The following is a 16151-nucleotide window of genomic DNA, read 5'->3' as shown; positions in this document are numbered from 1 at the left end:
CTTGGCCCCCCCTCCCAGGTTTGGGGTGCTGCTGAATCACCCCCAAACCCCCGGTGCTGGATGCTCTTCATCTTTGGGTTTTCAGGAGCATTTTGCCACGCTGGCACAAGCCTTGGGACGGGGGATGAGTCCGTTGGCTCCATCCCAAGGAACTGGCACGCATTTCCCAGGAGAGTTTAGGGTTTTGGGAGAGGAAACGCTCAGGTTGGGAAGAAAAAACAACAGGGGCTGGTCCGAAAGGAAATCTAAAGGTGTTTACAAAGAGCCGCGCTGCTAAAAATAACCGGCTCATATTTTAGACAGCCCTAAAAATAGGCAGCGCTGTTGGTGTGGCCAAACGCTCCCAGGAATTTCCTGTGGGCTGCGGGCCGCTTGCAGGGGGGTCCGGGCTGGGCTGGCCGGCATCGCTCCGGGGTTTGCATCCCGGGGTGATGGAGAGGTGACCCCCGAAAGCACAGCGGGATTCGGTCTGGCTCCTTCGCTGCGCCGGGCAGGACGGGTTTAACCCTTCTGCAGCCATCCTCTGCCACATCTCCGGGCGCTGCGTGGGTGCGAGCGAGGGGTCCAAACCCACGGGAGGAAGGCGCAGCCTCTCCAGCCGACACCGGAGAGTGTCCTTGCAGTGTTCCCGCGGGGACACGCTGGCTGGGATGAAGGGATCGATCTGATCCAAGGGTGGCGTTCGGGGAGTGGGAAAGGCTCTCCTGCCATGGAGGGGACGGGCGGTCCCGGGGGAGGGCTCGGGGCGTGCTGCGGGCGGAGCCGCCGGGTCACGGCACTGCCCGGGGGAACCGGGCAGGGACCGGACCGGAGCGGGGCTGGCAGCGCCCGAGGAACGGGAATGGGATTGCACACCAGAGGGATTGGGGGCCGCGATGCGGCTGGAACCAGGTTTGCACCCCTGGTGGGTGCAGGATTGCAGGAGGAATGGAATTGGGATTGCCACCCAAATGAACCTGGGATTGCAGGAGGAGTGGGATTGGGATTGCAGCTCAAATGAATCTGGGATTGTAAAATGAATGGGATTGGGATTGTAACACAAATGAATTTGGAATTGCAAGAGGAATGGGATAGGGATTGCAGCTCAAATGAATTTGGAATTGCAAGAGGAATGAGATTGGGGATGCAGCTCAGATGAACCTGGGATTGTAGGAGGAATGGGATTGGGATTGCAGCTCAAATGAACCTGGGATTGTAAAAGGAATGGGATTGGAATTGTAACACAAATGAAATTGGGATTGCAGCACAAATGAACCTGGGATTGTAAAAGGAATGGGATTGGGGATGCAGCTCAAATGAACCTGGGATTGTAAAAGGAGTGGGATTGGGATTGCAGCTCAAATGATCCTGGGATTGCAATGCAGTTGGACCCAGGTTTGCATTCCTGTTGGGTGCAGGATTGCGAGAGGAAAGGGGTTGGGGTTGCATTCCACATGGATCTGGATCTGGGTCAAAACCACAAGCCAGGTGGGTCCAGGATTCCAACAGGAGTGGTCCTGGGATTGCAGCCCAAATGGATCTGGCATTGTCATGCAGATGGACCCAGGCTGGCTTCCCTGTTGGGTCTGAGATTGCAACCCAAATGGTTCTGGAATTGCAAAGGAATGGGTTTGGGATTACAGCTAGATGAGTCTGGGGTTGGAACCCAAATGGGCCCAGGATTTCAACACAGATGGGGCCCAAGATGGCAAATAAACGGGTCGGGTCTGGGATTGCAACCCAGAGTGTTGCAGCCCAGCTGGGCCTGGATCTGCAACCCAGGTGGGTTTGGGATTACAACCCAAAGCCAACCAGGACAGCAAGCAGAAGGGTCTGGAATTGGAATCCAGATAGACCTTGATTAGCAAGCCATTTTTTTTCTGGGATTGGAACCCAAATGGATCTAGAATTGCAACAGAAATTAGTCTGGAATTGGAGACCAGATAAAACAGAGATTGCAACAGAAGCATGTTTGCAATAGGATTCCAGCAGAGCCCAGGATTTTATCCCTATTGAATCCCAGATTGCAATGCAGATATGCCAGGATTGCAACTGAGATGCATTTGGGATTGCAGCCCAAATGTGTCTGGGATTCACCAAAATGAATCTGGGACTGGAGCTCAGAACAGCCCAGGTTTTCAATCCAGATGGCTCTGGAATTGCAATGCAGATGGATCCAAGCTTGCAACAAAACTGGTTCTAGGATGGCAGCCTAAAGGAACCTGAGATCACAGCAGAAATGGGTCTGGGGCTGGATCCCAGAAGAGCTCAGGTCTGGGTTTGCAGACCAAATAAACCCAGCATTCCAAGAGCTGGGATGACCAGGGCACTGCAGTTGCAGGAGCCGGAGCTGCTGCCTTGAGAGCAGGCTCGTTACCTGGTTGCAATTAGTTACCTGGTTGCAATTAGCGTTCCCTCCCCCCTGATCCCTGGGTGCACTGGCAGCTGCTGCAGCTCCCATTACCTGTCCCGAGTGGTCTGTTCTCTGCCACGCACCCTTCCCGGGGTGGGATGCTCATCATCCTCACTTCCAAGAGGAAATTTACTGGCTGCAATGAGAGGATGCAGCCCTGCTGCACGCCGTTGCTGTGGAAACGGGGTGAGCGGCTAATTAGATTTAATTAACGAAGCAGGAGGGGAGCGTTACAAACAGATCTGGGCAGGATGCATCACCCGGCCAGCAGGGATGTGGGTGCCGAGGTGGTGATGCCGTGGGGGGAAAGGGGGCGTGCCTCAGTTTCCCTGCCTGCAAGGTCACGGAGGGGGGATATTCACTGGGATGGAGTCCCTGAGGATGCCGACCACCCCAGCACCATGCGTGTGTCCCCCCTCCCCAAAAATCTCATGCCCCAAGAAAGCATCGGCTCCCCCCACCCCACTCCCCAGCATCCTAGCTGGGCAAAGCCTTTCCAGCAGCATCCCTCGGCGGGATCCACGCGTGTCCGTGTGGGCACGGCTCTGCCTCCCGCCCGTGCCTGGGCAGCTCCGGGGGCCGGGGACCCTGGCGTCGCCACGGACGCAGGCGCAGCCTCGCAGCCCGCTGCCGCTCTGCGGGAGGGCTTTTTATACATCCCCGTAGTTCCACATCCACCGCGAACCCCGGCGATATAAATAGCGCCTCGCTTTTATTCCCCTCCCCGCCGCATCCCGGCGCAGCGTTCCGGCTCGGGGCGGACACCTGGGGATAGAGGCAGAGAGACAGGGATAGAGACAGGGACAGAGAGGGGATTTCTGCGCGATTCCTTGGGCCGCGTGGGACGGACCGACCCCCGGGAGCCGCATGCTGCAGATGGTGAGGACTCTGGCGCAGTTCACCATCGCGCTGGAGGACATGCGAGACATCGGGGACGGCATCGACGCGGCCTTCGCCACCTCCGGGCTCAGCGGCGCGGCCGAGGAGCTGCCGGACAAGGGCTGCGGCAGCCGCGGTGGCACCGAGGTGATGGCCGGGGGGATCGAGCCGGGGGGATGCGGGGGGATGCGGGGGGCGCAGGGATGCGTCACGGTCGGACACGTGCGCGGCACCTGTGGGGTCTGCGCCGCGATTGCCGTGGAAACCGTGCCTCCATCCTCATCCTCTGCTCGACACCCCCGGGGCTCTCTGGATGGCGGGGAGGGGGGATGCTCCCGCCCGGAGAGGGAGATGGGGGGGCTGGAGCCATCGCTGCCGCCGCCCCCCCCGGTGCTGATTTACACGGCGGAGGCGACGGCTGGTGGGAAATACCCGATGCCCTGGGCGGCAGGGGCTGATCCCGAGGGTGCTGAGCAGGATGAGGCCGGGCTGAGGTGGGGGCGTCCCCGGGGAGAGCAGATGCAGACTGAAGCATCTTCAGCCCCCCAGCGGACAGGCTTTGCTGGGGTAAAGAATGCAGTGGGGCACATCCTACCTTTGCCCACGGATGGCTTTGCCCTGCTGGGATGGTGCCTTTATCCCAGCTCTGCTCATCCCAGTGGGAATTTGCCCCTGCCGGGGTAATACTGGTGCTGTAAGAGTGGAAAAAATCCGCTTGCCAACAGTTGGGCCTCATCCTGCATGTCCCCACTGCTGCAAATCCCCAGCTGCTGGTGCTCCTGACCCTTGGCTTTGGTGCTGAGCTGGGACAGCTCCAGGAAAAAACAGGAGCAGCAGGGAACTACAGGTTGGGTGAGGGTTGGGGAAACCGAGGATTTGGGGGCATCAGATTCCCCTAAGCTCCATCCTCCAGTGAGTGCCCGTCCATCTGTAATTACAGCTAATTAATCCAGCAGTGAGAGTGGTTATAAGCTCTCTAACCAAGTGGGGAGGTCCCAGCTGGTGTTCCCAATATCACCATGGTTTCCTGATTCCTGGAGAGCCTTGGACCCGTCACCAATATTTGGCTCTAGACAAGAGTTTCCTCCATGCTTGGTTCCATCAGCAGCCTGCTGGGGAGCAGGGGAACTGAGGCACAGCTCTGTCCTAGAGCGGGATCTGGCCAGGATCCCTCTCCGTTGCTCCCTGGGGACCACGAAGGGCATGGTGGCCTCTCTCCATGGTGAGGATGGTCTAACTTCTTCCTGTGGCTGCAGAGCAGCTTCACAGCTCATTGTGTCCCCAGGGGATAGGGGCTCATCCCACAAGACTAAGGACATTTGGGGGGTCTCACATCCAGGGTCTCTGGAGATTCGGCACATGCAAAACTTTTGGGGTATCTCTGCACCCAGGGCATCTCTGCATCAAAAGCTTTTGGGATGTCTCTGCACCTGGAGTCTCTCCTTCCCATGCAGAACCTTCGGGGTGTCTCTGCACCCAGAATCTCCGGGGTGTATCCAAACACAGAACTCCTGGGGTATCACTGCACCTCTGGAGCATTTCTGCATCCAAAACCTTTGGGGCCCAGAGCCCTTGGGGCATCTCCCATCAAAATCTGTTGGGGTGTCTTCCACCCAGCAGCCTTGAAGCATTTCACACCCAGAACTTCTGCGGTGTCTCTGCTCCCAGAGCCTTTGGAACATCTCCCACCCAAAACTTTTGGGGTGTCTCACGCCCTGGGCTCTGGAGCACTGGGCCCCCAGGCTGAGCTGCAGGGAGTGCACACAAAAGGGGTCCCTGAGCCCCACAGCCACGAAGACCCCGACCCATCTGCTTCCCAGGGCTCCCCACCACCCCACTAATCCTCCTCCCGTGGGGCCACAGCCCTGCCCCAGGGTGCCCGGGGTACTGGGCGGGAGGCGAATTCCTACGGGTCCGCTCGGAGCGGAGCCGCTGGAGAGCCAGAGGGCTCCGGCACCGACCCATGTAGGGCTGTGAGCTCCAGGGCGGGCTCCTGACGCGGCCGCGGAGGAAACCAGGCGTCTGTGCGCTCGGTGTCATGTACTTCCTAATCCTCCCGGATTCCTCCATCGGGCTGCAGAGGCAGCGCAGGGGAGCTGGACGCCAGCCGGGCTCCTCCGGTGTTCAGCCTCCCCGGCCAGCCCCAGCGCCGCTCCCCCGCCCCGGCTCACCCCAAAACTCTGGTGTGTCTTTTCCCCCCGGGCAGGACATGAGGAAACACGTCATCATGACCCTGCTGGACACCGAGCAGTCCTACGTGGAGTCCCTGCGCACCTTGATGCAGGTAAGCTTGGCGCGACAGCCCGAACCGTGGCACGGGGCGCCGTGCTCACCCCGATTCCTGGCTGTGGGGGCTGTGCCAGGAGCTGTGTGCCACTGGGGTGGCTTGGGGTGACGGGGGGATGTTGGGGACGGCGGGAGCAGAAGTGGGAGCGCTGTGGCAGCGGCGTCAAGAACGGGGTGTACGAATTACCTCCATGCCCAAAGCCAGCCTGTGACATTCCCAGTGTGTTGTCGCCTGGCAGGTAGCGTGTCCCCAAGTCCCTTGCTGTGCTCGCCTTCCAAAATCTCCTCCTCATGTTGCACCCCATCTCCTGATGGCCCTGCCATGATGGGGGACCCCTGAAATCCCCCGTTCCCTGGTGCTCCCGTTTCCTGCTCGGATCATCACCTGCAGACCCGAGCCAAAGGTTTTTCTCAGGCTTTTTTGCTGAGCTGGTTCCAAACCCCCTGGAGCAGCCTGGCCCGAGGGTCCACCCCACGTTTCAGATGTTAATGAAGGTGTTTCAGCAGGTTAATGATGGTCAACGCCCTGGAGACGTCACCTGGCCGAGGTGTGGCTTGTCCAACCACATCCCAGCCGGGGGAAACACCACAGACTCCGAGCTCTGCAAAAGCAGTGCCTGCGGGACCTCTGTGACTGTCCTCAAGGGCATGGGGCACTCCATCCCACACTGCCCTGGGCTCTTCCCGTAAATGCCCCACAAGGATGCCCCCAAGGTGGACACAGATGTGCTGCAGGAGGGTGCAGTGCAGTGCAGACCTTGGCTTAGAGGGGCAAGAGGACCCTGGCTCTGGGGGTGATTTTGGGGGCAGCTGTATAAGGTTTTGGACTGGGGGGTGTCCCTGCTGGTCTTGGCATGGAGAGAGTCTGTCCCATGGTCTGTGCATCCTCTGAGGTGGGAGGGACACAGCTGGGAGCCATGGGGTGTTAATGCCCGAGCTTTTGTCAATGGGAGCTGTCCTGACACAGTGCCACCAGGGGGGACCTGGCTTTCTGGTAGGGATCAGAGGGCTCCAGGTGTCCCCACCTCCTTGTTCCGGCTGGAACAGGGTGCCCAGATCCTTGTCATGGCTTGGTGGCACTTCGCATGGGACAAGGACCACCCTGGAGCATCATCCTCCAGCCAAGCCAGATGGTGCATTGGCAAGCCCTGCCTGCTGTCCCTGTGTGCTGCAGCAAGGGCTGTCTCCGTGCTCCTCTGCCCAATGTGGGAAGCATGGGATGCATGGCACAGTCCATCCTAGCTCCTGCTGGAGGTGCTGGACACAGTAGGACAGGTGAAGGGAGTTAGGAGCCTCAGGATGGATTTGGTCCTTCTGACTTGGGTCTCCACGAGATATCTGGCGTCATCTTGAGGAATGTGATCCCTGGGGAATGACTCCTTGACCAGCTTGGTTGGAGAGGTCTGAAGCCACTGGAGATGGGTCCTGTCCTCACTGCTCAGCTCCATGGTCCTCCACACATCCTGAAAGCCACCAGCACTCTGTACTGGTCAGACCGAGCAGCTGGCAAGCTTGAGAAGACCTTCCACATCCCGCTGCATCCCCTGCAAATCCATCTCTCCCATTTCAGGGGCACTGGAGCGCTGCAGCTCTGCCCCATGGATGGAGGAAAGGGGTTTCATAGCAGAGCCACCCACCCAGCCTTGCTGAGGACCTGCTGGCCCTGAGTATTGCTCGTTGGCCATTGTGTGGTGGTCCAGGGCATGACCCAGTGGGTGCATCCTGCTGGTCCAGCCCCTCCTGGTTCCAAACACCCTAAATCCCACCAGGAACACTCCGGCATTTGGATCCCGGGGTGGTGTTGCTGTGATTTCCAAGCTGGGTCAGGCAGATGGAGATGGTGAAGACTCATGACAGCAAAGATGGCTCTGAAGGGCCTGGGACAGAGGATCCTGTGCCACGCAGGTTCCTTGTGCAGACCTGTCCCCCTCCCCACGCAGCTGTGGGGATTCACTGGGTGCGATGGGACTCAGAAGGGCTGGGTTGTAAAACCTGTCTGGTCTTGCTGATGGGCCCCACAGCCCAGCATCCCCTGGAGGAACCCCCTGCTGCAGGGTGCCATCCATCCCCGTGTTTACATGGGCTGAGAGATCCAAACTGGCTGGGGAGGGAAAGGAAAGCTCCACGGTGCCTCTGCTTGCCCGCAGGGTTACATGAAGCCACTGAAGCAGCCGGAGAACTCCCTGCTCTGCGACCCTTCGCTGGTGGACGAGATCTTCGACCAGATCCCCGAGCTGCTGGAGCACCACGAGCAGTTCCTGGAGCAGATCCACGACTGCGTGCAGAACTGGCACGAGAAGCAGAAAGTGGGCGATCTCCTGGTGCAGTCGGTAGGTCCTGGCGGGGCGATTCTCCCCTGGAATTTGGGTGTGCCCGCTCCTGGGCACGGCCCCAGAGCAGAGGTTTCGGAGCAGGAGGCAGGGGAGTGATGAAAGGATGGGCCAAGCAGGCCTGGGATGGAGAGCAGGAGACGATCTCCAGGCCTGCTGTCTGCTTAGCATAAGGGTGGGAGCTGCTGCTCCCGGCTGGCTCTGCAGCTCCGCGTTTCTGCCTCGGGAGCACAAACGTCAGGGCTGAAAAATCGAGGTGGGCGGACAGTGGATGAGCCCTCCCTGCGCCAGCCCAGAGCCAGAGTTAACCCTTGGGGCAGCTTCTTCCAGGCTCTCACACTATGCCCACGATCCAGCCCTGTTTTCCCCCCACACAGTTCTCCAAGGATGTGCTGGTGAACATCTATTCTGCCTACATTGACAACTTCCTCAACGCCAAGGACGCCGTCAGGATCGCCAAGGAAGCCCGGCCGGCCTTCATGAAGTTCCTGGAGGTGGGTCCTGGTTCCTGTCTCCATAGATCCTGGCCACGATCTAGAACCAGGCAGGATGGGAGTTAATGGGAGCAAATTTATTGCCAGACTGGGAATTTCCCCCCCACCTTTTTGGCTTTGTTGCAAAGAGAGTCAGTTGGGATGAACCGGAATCACTCCGGATGGTGTGGAAGTTCGGGGACCGAACCAAAATAGGTGATCCTGTCTTAGTGGGAGGCTGTGTCCCCGCTGTGTCCCACCACGGGGCCCATCCTTGTCCCTCATGGGTGTTTTGCAGCAAAGCATGCGGGAGAACAAGGAGAAGCAGGCCCTGTCCGACCTGATGATCAAGCCTGTGCAGAGGATCCCGCGATACGAGCTGCTGGTGAAGGTGGGTGACACCGGGGTGGCAGTGGGGAGGCCACGGCTCCTCCCCGCCTCCACACAGCTTTCAGGGCTCACAGATCTCTCCTGACCCCTTTTCCTACCCCCTGTCACAAAGTTGGTGTCCCCAGGTGTGCACATGGCTCTGCCCTCCTGGAGGTGGTCACTCCAAGGACAGTCACCCTGCTGCCCCACCCCACCATGGTCCCCTTACCCTCAGCCTTTCTGCTGGACATGTCCACCCCCTCCCTCCTCGGGGCTGTTTTCCATCCCCAGGAGCCAGGGCAGCGTGGGATAGGCTCGGGCAATGACAGTGCCAGTGTCCAGGCGCTGCCAGAGGTGACAGCCCGGCTCTGTCCCTGTGGCAGGACCTGCTGAAGCACACGCCAGAGGACCACCCCGACCACCCTTTCCTCATCGACGCCCAGCGCAACATCAAGCAGGTGGCCGAGAGGATCAACAAGGGCATGAAGAGCGCGGAGGAGGTGGAGAGGAACGCCCGGATCGTGCAGGAGATTGAGTCCCACATCGAGGGGATGGAGGACGTACGTGTGGGGAGCCTTGGATGGGGTCACACTTTCCTTCTCCACAAAATGTCCTCATTTCTGCTCTTTTGGGTCACCCCAGGACGGGTTGCTTGTTTTCTCCTCCAGGTCCAGGTTTCCCCATTATCATTTGGCCTTTGTGGGCCCCTGGGGGTTTGGGAAGGGACTGGGGCTCTAATTCTGAGCTGGGGGATGCAGGGGCAGGGATGAAGGCCACGAAGCTCCCCACAGTGGCTTCCCAACCACGGGTCTCCTTGTCCCCACAGCTCCAGGCTCCGCTCCGCAGGTTCCTGCGCCAGGAGATGGTCGTGGAAGTGGTAAGAGTGGGGTCTGTGGGGAAATGGGACCCCTCTGGTTGGGCAGTGGGAGGCTGTGATTGCAGGTCATGGGGTGCCTGTGTGCCCATGGGAGGCTATGGATGGATGGATGGATGGAACGGACAGATGGAAGGGCAAGGCACCACATGGGGAAACTGAGGCAGGGCAAGGCAGCACGTGGGGAAACTGAGGCAGGGCCCTCTCCCAGCACTGGCACAGAGGAGGGATGGTCACCAACCCCCCGGTGTCTCCCACTGCTCCACAGAAGGCGGTGGGTGGGAAGAAGGACCGCTCCTTCTTCCTCTTCACGGACCTGCTGGTGTGCACCACGCTGAAACGCAAGTCGGGCTCGCTCCGCCGCAGCTCCATGAGCCTGTGAGTACCACCAGGCTTGAGGACACCCCCTGGGTGTCTCTGCCAGCTGGCCTGGCTTCATGGGGGCTGTGGCTGTGGGTGCAGCTCGGCCATCCCCCCCAACCTCCCAGGTACACGGCGGCCAGCGTGATCGACACCGCCAGCAAGTACAAACTGCTCTGGAAGCTGCCCCTGGAGGATGTGGACATTGTCAAAGGTCTGTCACCGCCTGCTGGAGTGTCCCATCTCACCCCAAAACCCATGGCTCCCCCTGCCTGGTAGTGCCAGGCAGGGAGGGGTTAACACCGTGCGTGTGTCCCCACACAGGTGCCTCACAAGCCACCAACAGGGAGAGCATCCAGAAAAGCATCAGCCGCCTGGATGAAGACCTCAACACGCTGGGGCAAGTCAGCAAGCTGTCAGAGACCCTCAGCTTCCCCCACCAGGTATGGGGATAGCGGCCCTGCAGCTGTCCCCTCGTTGGATATGTTCCCAGTGGGAACACACAGGATGTCCTCAGAGGGAGGGGACAATCTGTGACAGGGCTGGTGACCATAAGCGCCCTAAAGCCACAAAAGAGGCTGGGGCAGTCTCTTTTGGAGGATGCCAGGGGATGGACAGGGGCTTATCAAGCATGTGGCTTGTGGTGGCCCGTCCCTGAGAGCTGAAGTGTTGTCCCCGTCCCAAGGGCCTGGATGACGTGATCAAGGACCTGATGGCCGCCATCCACCGGGAGCTGTCGGAGAAGCAATCCCTGTCCTTCAGCATGGCCTTCCCCCCCAACAAGGTGGAGCTCAGCACCACCAAAGCCGACGGCACCGAGTCCTTCATCTTCGAGTTCCCCAACCCTGACGCCCGGCTCGGCTTCGAGCAAGCCTTCGAGGACGCCAAGAAAAAGCTGGGTAACACCAGGGAGGGGGGAGGTGGATGTGGTGGTGGGCTTAGCATCCCCCCCACCCCGCTTTGGTAGACCCCTTTCCTCCACCACTTCTTGATCCCCCAATCTGATTTTCCCAGCTTCCAGCAAAAACTGCCTGGACCCGGAGTTCCTCAAAGCCATCCCCATCATGAAGACGCGGAGTGGGATGCAGGTACTCAAAGCCTGGCCTCAGGCACTCCACAGGTCCCCCCCACCCCAGCGGTCTCGCTGCCAGATGCCGACAGCTCCTGCATCACTCCTGAATAACCCAACCCGCTCTCTCGCAGTTCTCCTGCGCCTCTCCCAGCCACGGCAGCCCGGAGAGCTCACACGAGGTTTGGGTTTGCAACAGCGACGGCTACGTGGGGCAGGTTTGCCTGCTGAGCATCCGCAAGGAGCCCACGGTGGAGGCCTGCATCGCCGTCTGCTCCGCCAGGATCCTCTGCATCGCCTCCGTGCCCGGCCTCAAGCGTGCCTACAGGTAGGACATGCCCAGCCCCACGGCGCCGGCGGGCGCAGGGCGATGCTGGAGGCGCAGGGCGATGCTGGAGCTGCTTCTTTCCCCTCCCTCCCTCCCTCCTTCCCTCCCCGGTGGCGGCAGGGAGCGCGCGGAGCCGCTGGGCAGCCCCTCGGCGGAGCTGGGCCCGGCGCCGCTGGAGGACACAGGGCCGCAGCCGTGCCTGCACATCTCCATCTCGGGCTCGTCGCTGGAGCTCTCGGAGCCCATGGACGGTGGCAACAGGGAGCTGGTGCCCTTCGACAGCGATGACACGGATGATGAGTCCTCGCCCAGTCCCTCTGGGACGCTGCAGAGCCAAGCCAGCCACTCCACCATCTCCTCCAGCTTCGGCAGTGAGTCCTCCCCAGCCCCTGCTTAGGGGGAAATACGCTTTTTAGCCCCAAAATTATGGGCAGCTGCATTGTTTTGGCCTCTCTGCCTTGTATTCCTCGGGGAAATCTGCAGATGGAGGCTTTTGAGCCTGGGAAAAGAGATGTTGAGAGGCGTCGGCCCAACAGTGTGGTACTGAGATGGGAGGGACTTTGGGTGAAGCCTCGTGAGCTTTGGGGCTCAGCATCCCTGTGCCATCCATCCCCTGGGCTTGACATCCCCTGTGGTCTCTTCCCCATGACTTTGGAGGGTGTTGGATGGTCGTGGTCTGACCCATTCCTTCCTCCTCCTCTTCCTCCTCTGCAGATGAAGAGATCCCAAGCTGCAAGGAGGCAGCAGTGGAGACGACGAGCTCGGAGGAAGAGCAGGAGCCTGGTTTCATGCCCATCCCTGGCACCTACGGGCAGAACCGGCGCGGCGAGAGCCCCACGGACGGGCGGGCCCTGCGCCGCTCCAGCCGCGGCTCCTTCACCCGCGGCAGCCTCGAGGACCTCCTCAGCCTTGACCCCGAAGCCCATCAGAGCTCCATGTGGCTGGGCACTGAGGATGGCTGGTAGGTCCCCGGGGTGGGAATTCCATGTAGGAATTCACGCCAGCCCTGGGGGAGCCTCAAGCTTTGCTCTCCTCCTGCAGTATCCATGTGTACCAGTCCTCAGACAACATCCGGAACAGGAAGAACAGCATGAAGATGCAACACGCTGCCGCCGTCATGTGCATCCTGTGAGTGGGGAAGGGGGATTTTCAGCTCTGGGAGAACCAGAGTAGGGGATCTGGGGCTTCTGCAGCTTGATGTCAAAGGTGGTTTGTGCCCACAGGTACCTGGATAACCAGGTCTTTGTGTCCCTGGCCAACGGGGAGCTCGTTGTGTACCAGCGGGAAGCAGGTGAGTTTGGATTTGGGATGTCAAAAATGCAGCCCCAAAGTGGTGGCTGTTGGAGGGTGGCTTGGGCAGCCCCCGGGGAGGGATACTCGGGGTGGCATCCCTGGAGGGATGCTGGAAACACCACACTCAGAGGCAGGTGGATGTGGGCATCCTTCTCCTGGTCCCTGCCTGCTGCTGGAACCCCATGGTGGCACCAGTTTATGTCCCCTCTGAGGGGTGACCTGGAGAAAGTTGTCTTCAGCCACCACACCCCATTGTCCATATCGAGCTGGACTTGGTTTCGGGAGCACTTTAACTTACCCACCCCACTCTCCCCACCCTCTCAGGCCGCTTCTGGGACCCCCAAAACTCCAAGTCCCTGTCCCTGGGCTCACCGGGGAGCCCCATCACCAAGATGGTGGCAGTGGCAGGCAAGCTGTGGTGCGGCTGCCAAAACCGAGTCATCGTCCTCAACACCACCACGCTGGCACAGGAGGTACGGGGGGGCAGCAGAGGGAGGTGTGACGGGCACTGGTGGCATCACCGGTGGCATCACCGGTGGCATCTGTGCCCCTCAGCACACGCTGCAGGTGGGGCAGGACGGCGGGCGCAGCGTCACGTGCATGGTGAGCGCAGGCAGCGGCGTGTGGGTCGCGCTGCAGGGCAGTGCCCAGGTCCGGCTGTACCACGCCACCACCTACGAGCAGCTGGCAGAGGCTGACATCACCCCCCCGGTGCACAAGATGCTCGCCGGTAAGTGACACCCGTGGGGCGTCTCCAGAGGGTGCCACCGCCGGCTGCAGGGGGTGCCAGCGCCCCTGGAAAATGCCCTGAAGCGTCCAGTGTTGGGAGATTGAGGATGCTGGGTTCGGGGAAGGAGATACGAGGCCTTGTGCTCGTGTTGGGCAGCTGGGTAATGCCACGTGGAAATAGGGCAGCCCCTGGGGAAATGGATAATTCCGTGTTGAAGCAGGGCGGTAATCCCATATTCACAGAATCGTGGAATTCCCGAACGGTTTCGGTTGGAAGGGACCTTAGAGATCACCTAATTCCAACCTTCCACTGTCCCAGGCTGCTCCAAGCCCCAGTGTCCAACCCGGCCTTGGACTCTTCCAGGGATCCAGGGGCAGCCACAGCTGCTCTGGGCACCCTGTGCCAGGGCCTGCCCACCCTCCCAGGGAACAGTTCCTTCCCGACATCCTCTCTCAGTGGGAAGCCATTCCCTGTGTCCTATCAACCCAACATGATGGCACCAGCCGGGAGGGGGTGGGAGGGTTGAGAGCTCCCTTCCCCACATCCCAGATGTGTCACAGATCGCCCTGGGAGTGGATCCCTGCGGGTGGGGGGTTCCCAGCCCCGTGTGGGGCAGGACAAGGCACTGACAGCGGCGCTGCCCGGCAGGCTCGGATGCCATCATCCGGCAGCACAAGGCGGCCTGCCTGCGGATCACGGCCCTGCTGGCCTGCAAGGACCTGCTGTGGATCGGGACCAGCGCCGGCGTGGTGCTCACCCTGGCCGTGTCCCCCAAGGCGGCCCCCACGCTGGTGGGGCTGTCCCAGGGCCACACCGGCCACGTGCGCTTCCTCACGGCCATCGAGCTGCCCGACGGCTTGGACGTCCTCTTCCCGCTGCCCAGGGACACGGGTAGGTGGGGTGGCTGGCACGTCCCAGCTGTGGCACTTTGGGAGCAGTGCACAGCGTTTGTGGGGCTGGGAATGCTGTGCTGGATGACCAGGAAATGTCAGAGTCCCTGTTCGTTCTTGCCTTCCTAAAATCCAGGGTGAAAAACTGGTAGTGGAAACTGGGTACTCAACTGCAATCCTAGATTTCCCAGGGAGACCCAAATTCCCACGGTGTCACCCAGCCCAGCTCTGAGGCGGGGCTGGGATGGGGAGGAGGAGGAGATGGGATGGCAGCTGGCAGCTTTGAAGGGAGGAGCTAATTTGGGGTACAGGGGCCAGTTCGGGCTGGGAGGGGCTGTTGGGATGACAGGAGGTTTTTGGGGCCGGGATGCGGTGCCGGGGAAAGTGGTGCAGGGTTGATGCTGAGGTGTTGCTGCGGGATCAGGGGAGCTGTGGCTACACAGGTGACAGCATTTTGGGGGTTCTACGCTTGGCAGGGGCCGAGAAGCCGAGCGAGGCGGACAAACGAGACCCGTCCCGCCCCCGTGCCCCAGCCCTGGCCCTGTCCAAGCCCAAGATGTTGGTGATCAGCGGCGGCGACGGCTATGAGGATTTCCGACTGACCAGCAGCAGCGAGACCGTGGGCAGGGACGACAGCACCAACCACCTCCTCCTCTGGAGAGCGTGACCTGCCACGGCCCCTCGGGCCGCCCCGGCCAGCAATTGGGGGTGCTGGCCCCCCTGTCGCCCCGCCGCCCCCCGCCCCAGCACCTCTCATCTCCGGCCCGGCTGCTCTCTGTGTGCTCGGGGTTGGGGGGGATGAGCCCCGCTCCCCCCGCCGTCCCCCCGGCCGCCGCACTGGACTCGGGGGGGGACACACAGCGCTTCGGGGGGCTCCGAAGATGGGGAGGGGGCGGGGGTTTGCTTGGGAAGGCGCTGCGGAGGAGGAGAAGGAGGAGTTACCGAGCATCCCTGGGGACGGGCCGGAGGATGCCCGACAGCCAGGAACCTGCCTTGCTCTTCGGTTTTGTGTGTGCCTGCTTCACGGGGCGGGGGGGCGCGGGCCTGTCACCCCCCCGGCCCCCGGGACCCCCGGCCACGCCGCGGGACCACCCCAGGGACAATCCGCCCGCGGTGTCCCCCCCGGCCCGGGCCTCCCGCTAACCCGCTCGCTCCATCGCCAGCACCCAGATAGCTCTGTTCGTTTGTTCGTTTGTTTTAAATATATATATATATTATATATATATAAACATCCTTATTTATTTGGGGGTTTTGGGCGGGGGTCAGGGGCATCTTCACCGCCCTGCCAGTCCCTTCTCTCCGGAGGTGAGGGGTTAAATCTTCACGGTGCATCGCCTCCAGGGAGAGCCTGACCCCGCTGGGGCGGAGCTGGACCGCGCTGGTGGAGGGGGGAGCTGACGGAGGGGAGGAGGGAAGGAAATTTGGGTCCCCCCCTCCTTCTCTGTGATTCCCAGTGGGATTCTGCAGCCTAGGAAGTGGGATGAAGGCGCTGCTGCCGTTTGAAGCATCTCTGGATGAAAACAATCATCTTCAGCCACCAGGGCTGTCCCCCCACCCTTACGATGGGGTGACAGTGTGGGGGACCCCAAAAATGAGACTGTGCTGGACCAGCCCTCCCCCATCTGCCCTTTTCCTCCCCCGTTTTCCTGCTTTCACCCCAGGATCCAGGCGAGATCAGTGCTCCCAGACTGGGACACCCTGTTGTCCCCATGGGAGACGTGACAGCCAGGGTGGCACGGATGAATCAGGGTGTCCCCAGTCCCACACAGCTGGGTGAGTGACAGGAATGCTGCCATCCCACGTGGAGCCGTCCGTCTGTCCGTCAGCGGGGTGAGGGGGTGTGTGGTATATTTGGAATGATGAGGATATTTTGGGAGA

General features: G+C 60.9%; 1 protein-coding gene across 1 annotated transcript in view; it reads left to right on the top strand.

The window, feature by feature from the left end:
• Window positions 1-15496, top strand: part of ARHGEF17 (Rho guanine nucleotide exchange factor 17) — a 29998-nt gene extending 14502 nt beyond the window's left edge. Inside the window, exons 2-21 of the mRNA XM_038147188.1 lie at window positions 5478-5555; window positions 7705-7887; window positions 8265-8381; window positions 8659-8751; window positions 9113-9289; window positions 9556-9606; window positions 9872-9981; window positions 10092-10177; window positions 10288-10406; window positions 10649-10862; window positions 10978-11051; window positions 11167-11360; window positions 11481-11731; window positions 12075-12321; window positions 12402-12488; window positions 12584-12651; window positions 12978-13126; window positions 13209-13383; window positions 14032-14274; window positions 14750-15496. Coding sequence (XP_038003116.1) covers window positions 5478-5555; window positions 7705-7887; window positions 8265-8381; window positions 8659-8751; window positions 9113-9289; window positions 9556-9606; window positions 9872-9981; window positions 10092-10177; window positions 10288-10406; window positions 10649-10862; window positions 10978-11051; window positions 11167-11360; window positions 11481-11731; window positions 12075-12321; window positions 12402-12488; window positions 12584-12651; window positions 12978-13126; window positions 13209-13383; window positions 14032-14274; window positions 14750-14940 — 2907 coding nt within the window. The 3' untranslated portion in view covers window positions 14941-15496. The remainder of the gene's footprint in view (window positions 1-5477; window positions 5556-7704; window positions 7888-8264; window positions 8382-8658; window positions 8752-9112; window positions 9290-9555; window positions 9607-9871; window positions 9982-10091; window positions 10178-10287; window positions 10407-10648; window positions 10863-10977; window positions 11052-11166; window positions 11361-11480; window positions 11732-12074; window positions 12322-12401; window positions 12489-12583; window positions 12652-12977; window positions 13127-13208; window positions 13384-14031; window positions 14275-14749) is intronic.
• The last annotated feature ends 655 nt before the right edge of the window (window positions 15497-16151 follow it).

This window comes from Motacilla alba, chromosome 1 (assembly GCF_015832195.1).
Source record: "Motacilla alba alba isolate MOTALB_02 chromosome 1, Motacilla_alba_V1.0_pri, whole genome shotgun sequence".
Taxonomy (NCBI): Eukaryota; Metazoa; Chordata; class Aves; order Passeriformes; family Motacillidae; genus Motacilla; species Motacilla alba.
Note: the sequence above shows the minus strand (reverse complement) of the source record. Positions and strands in the feature narration are given on the sequence as shown.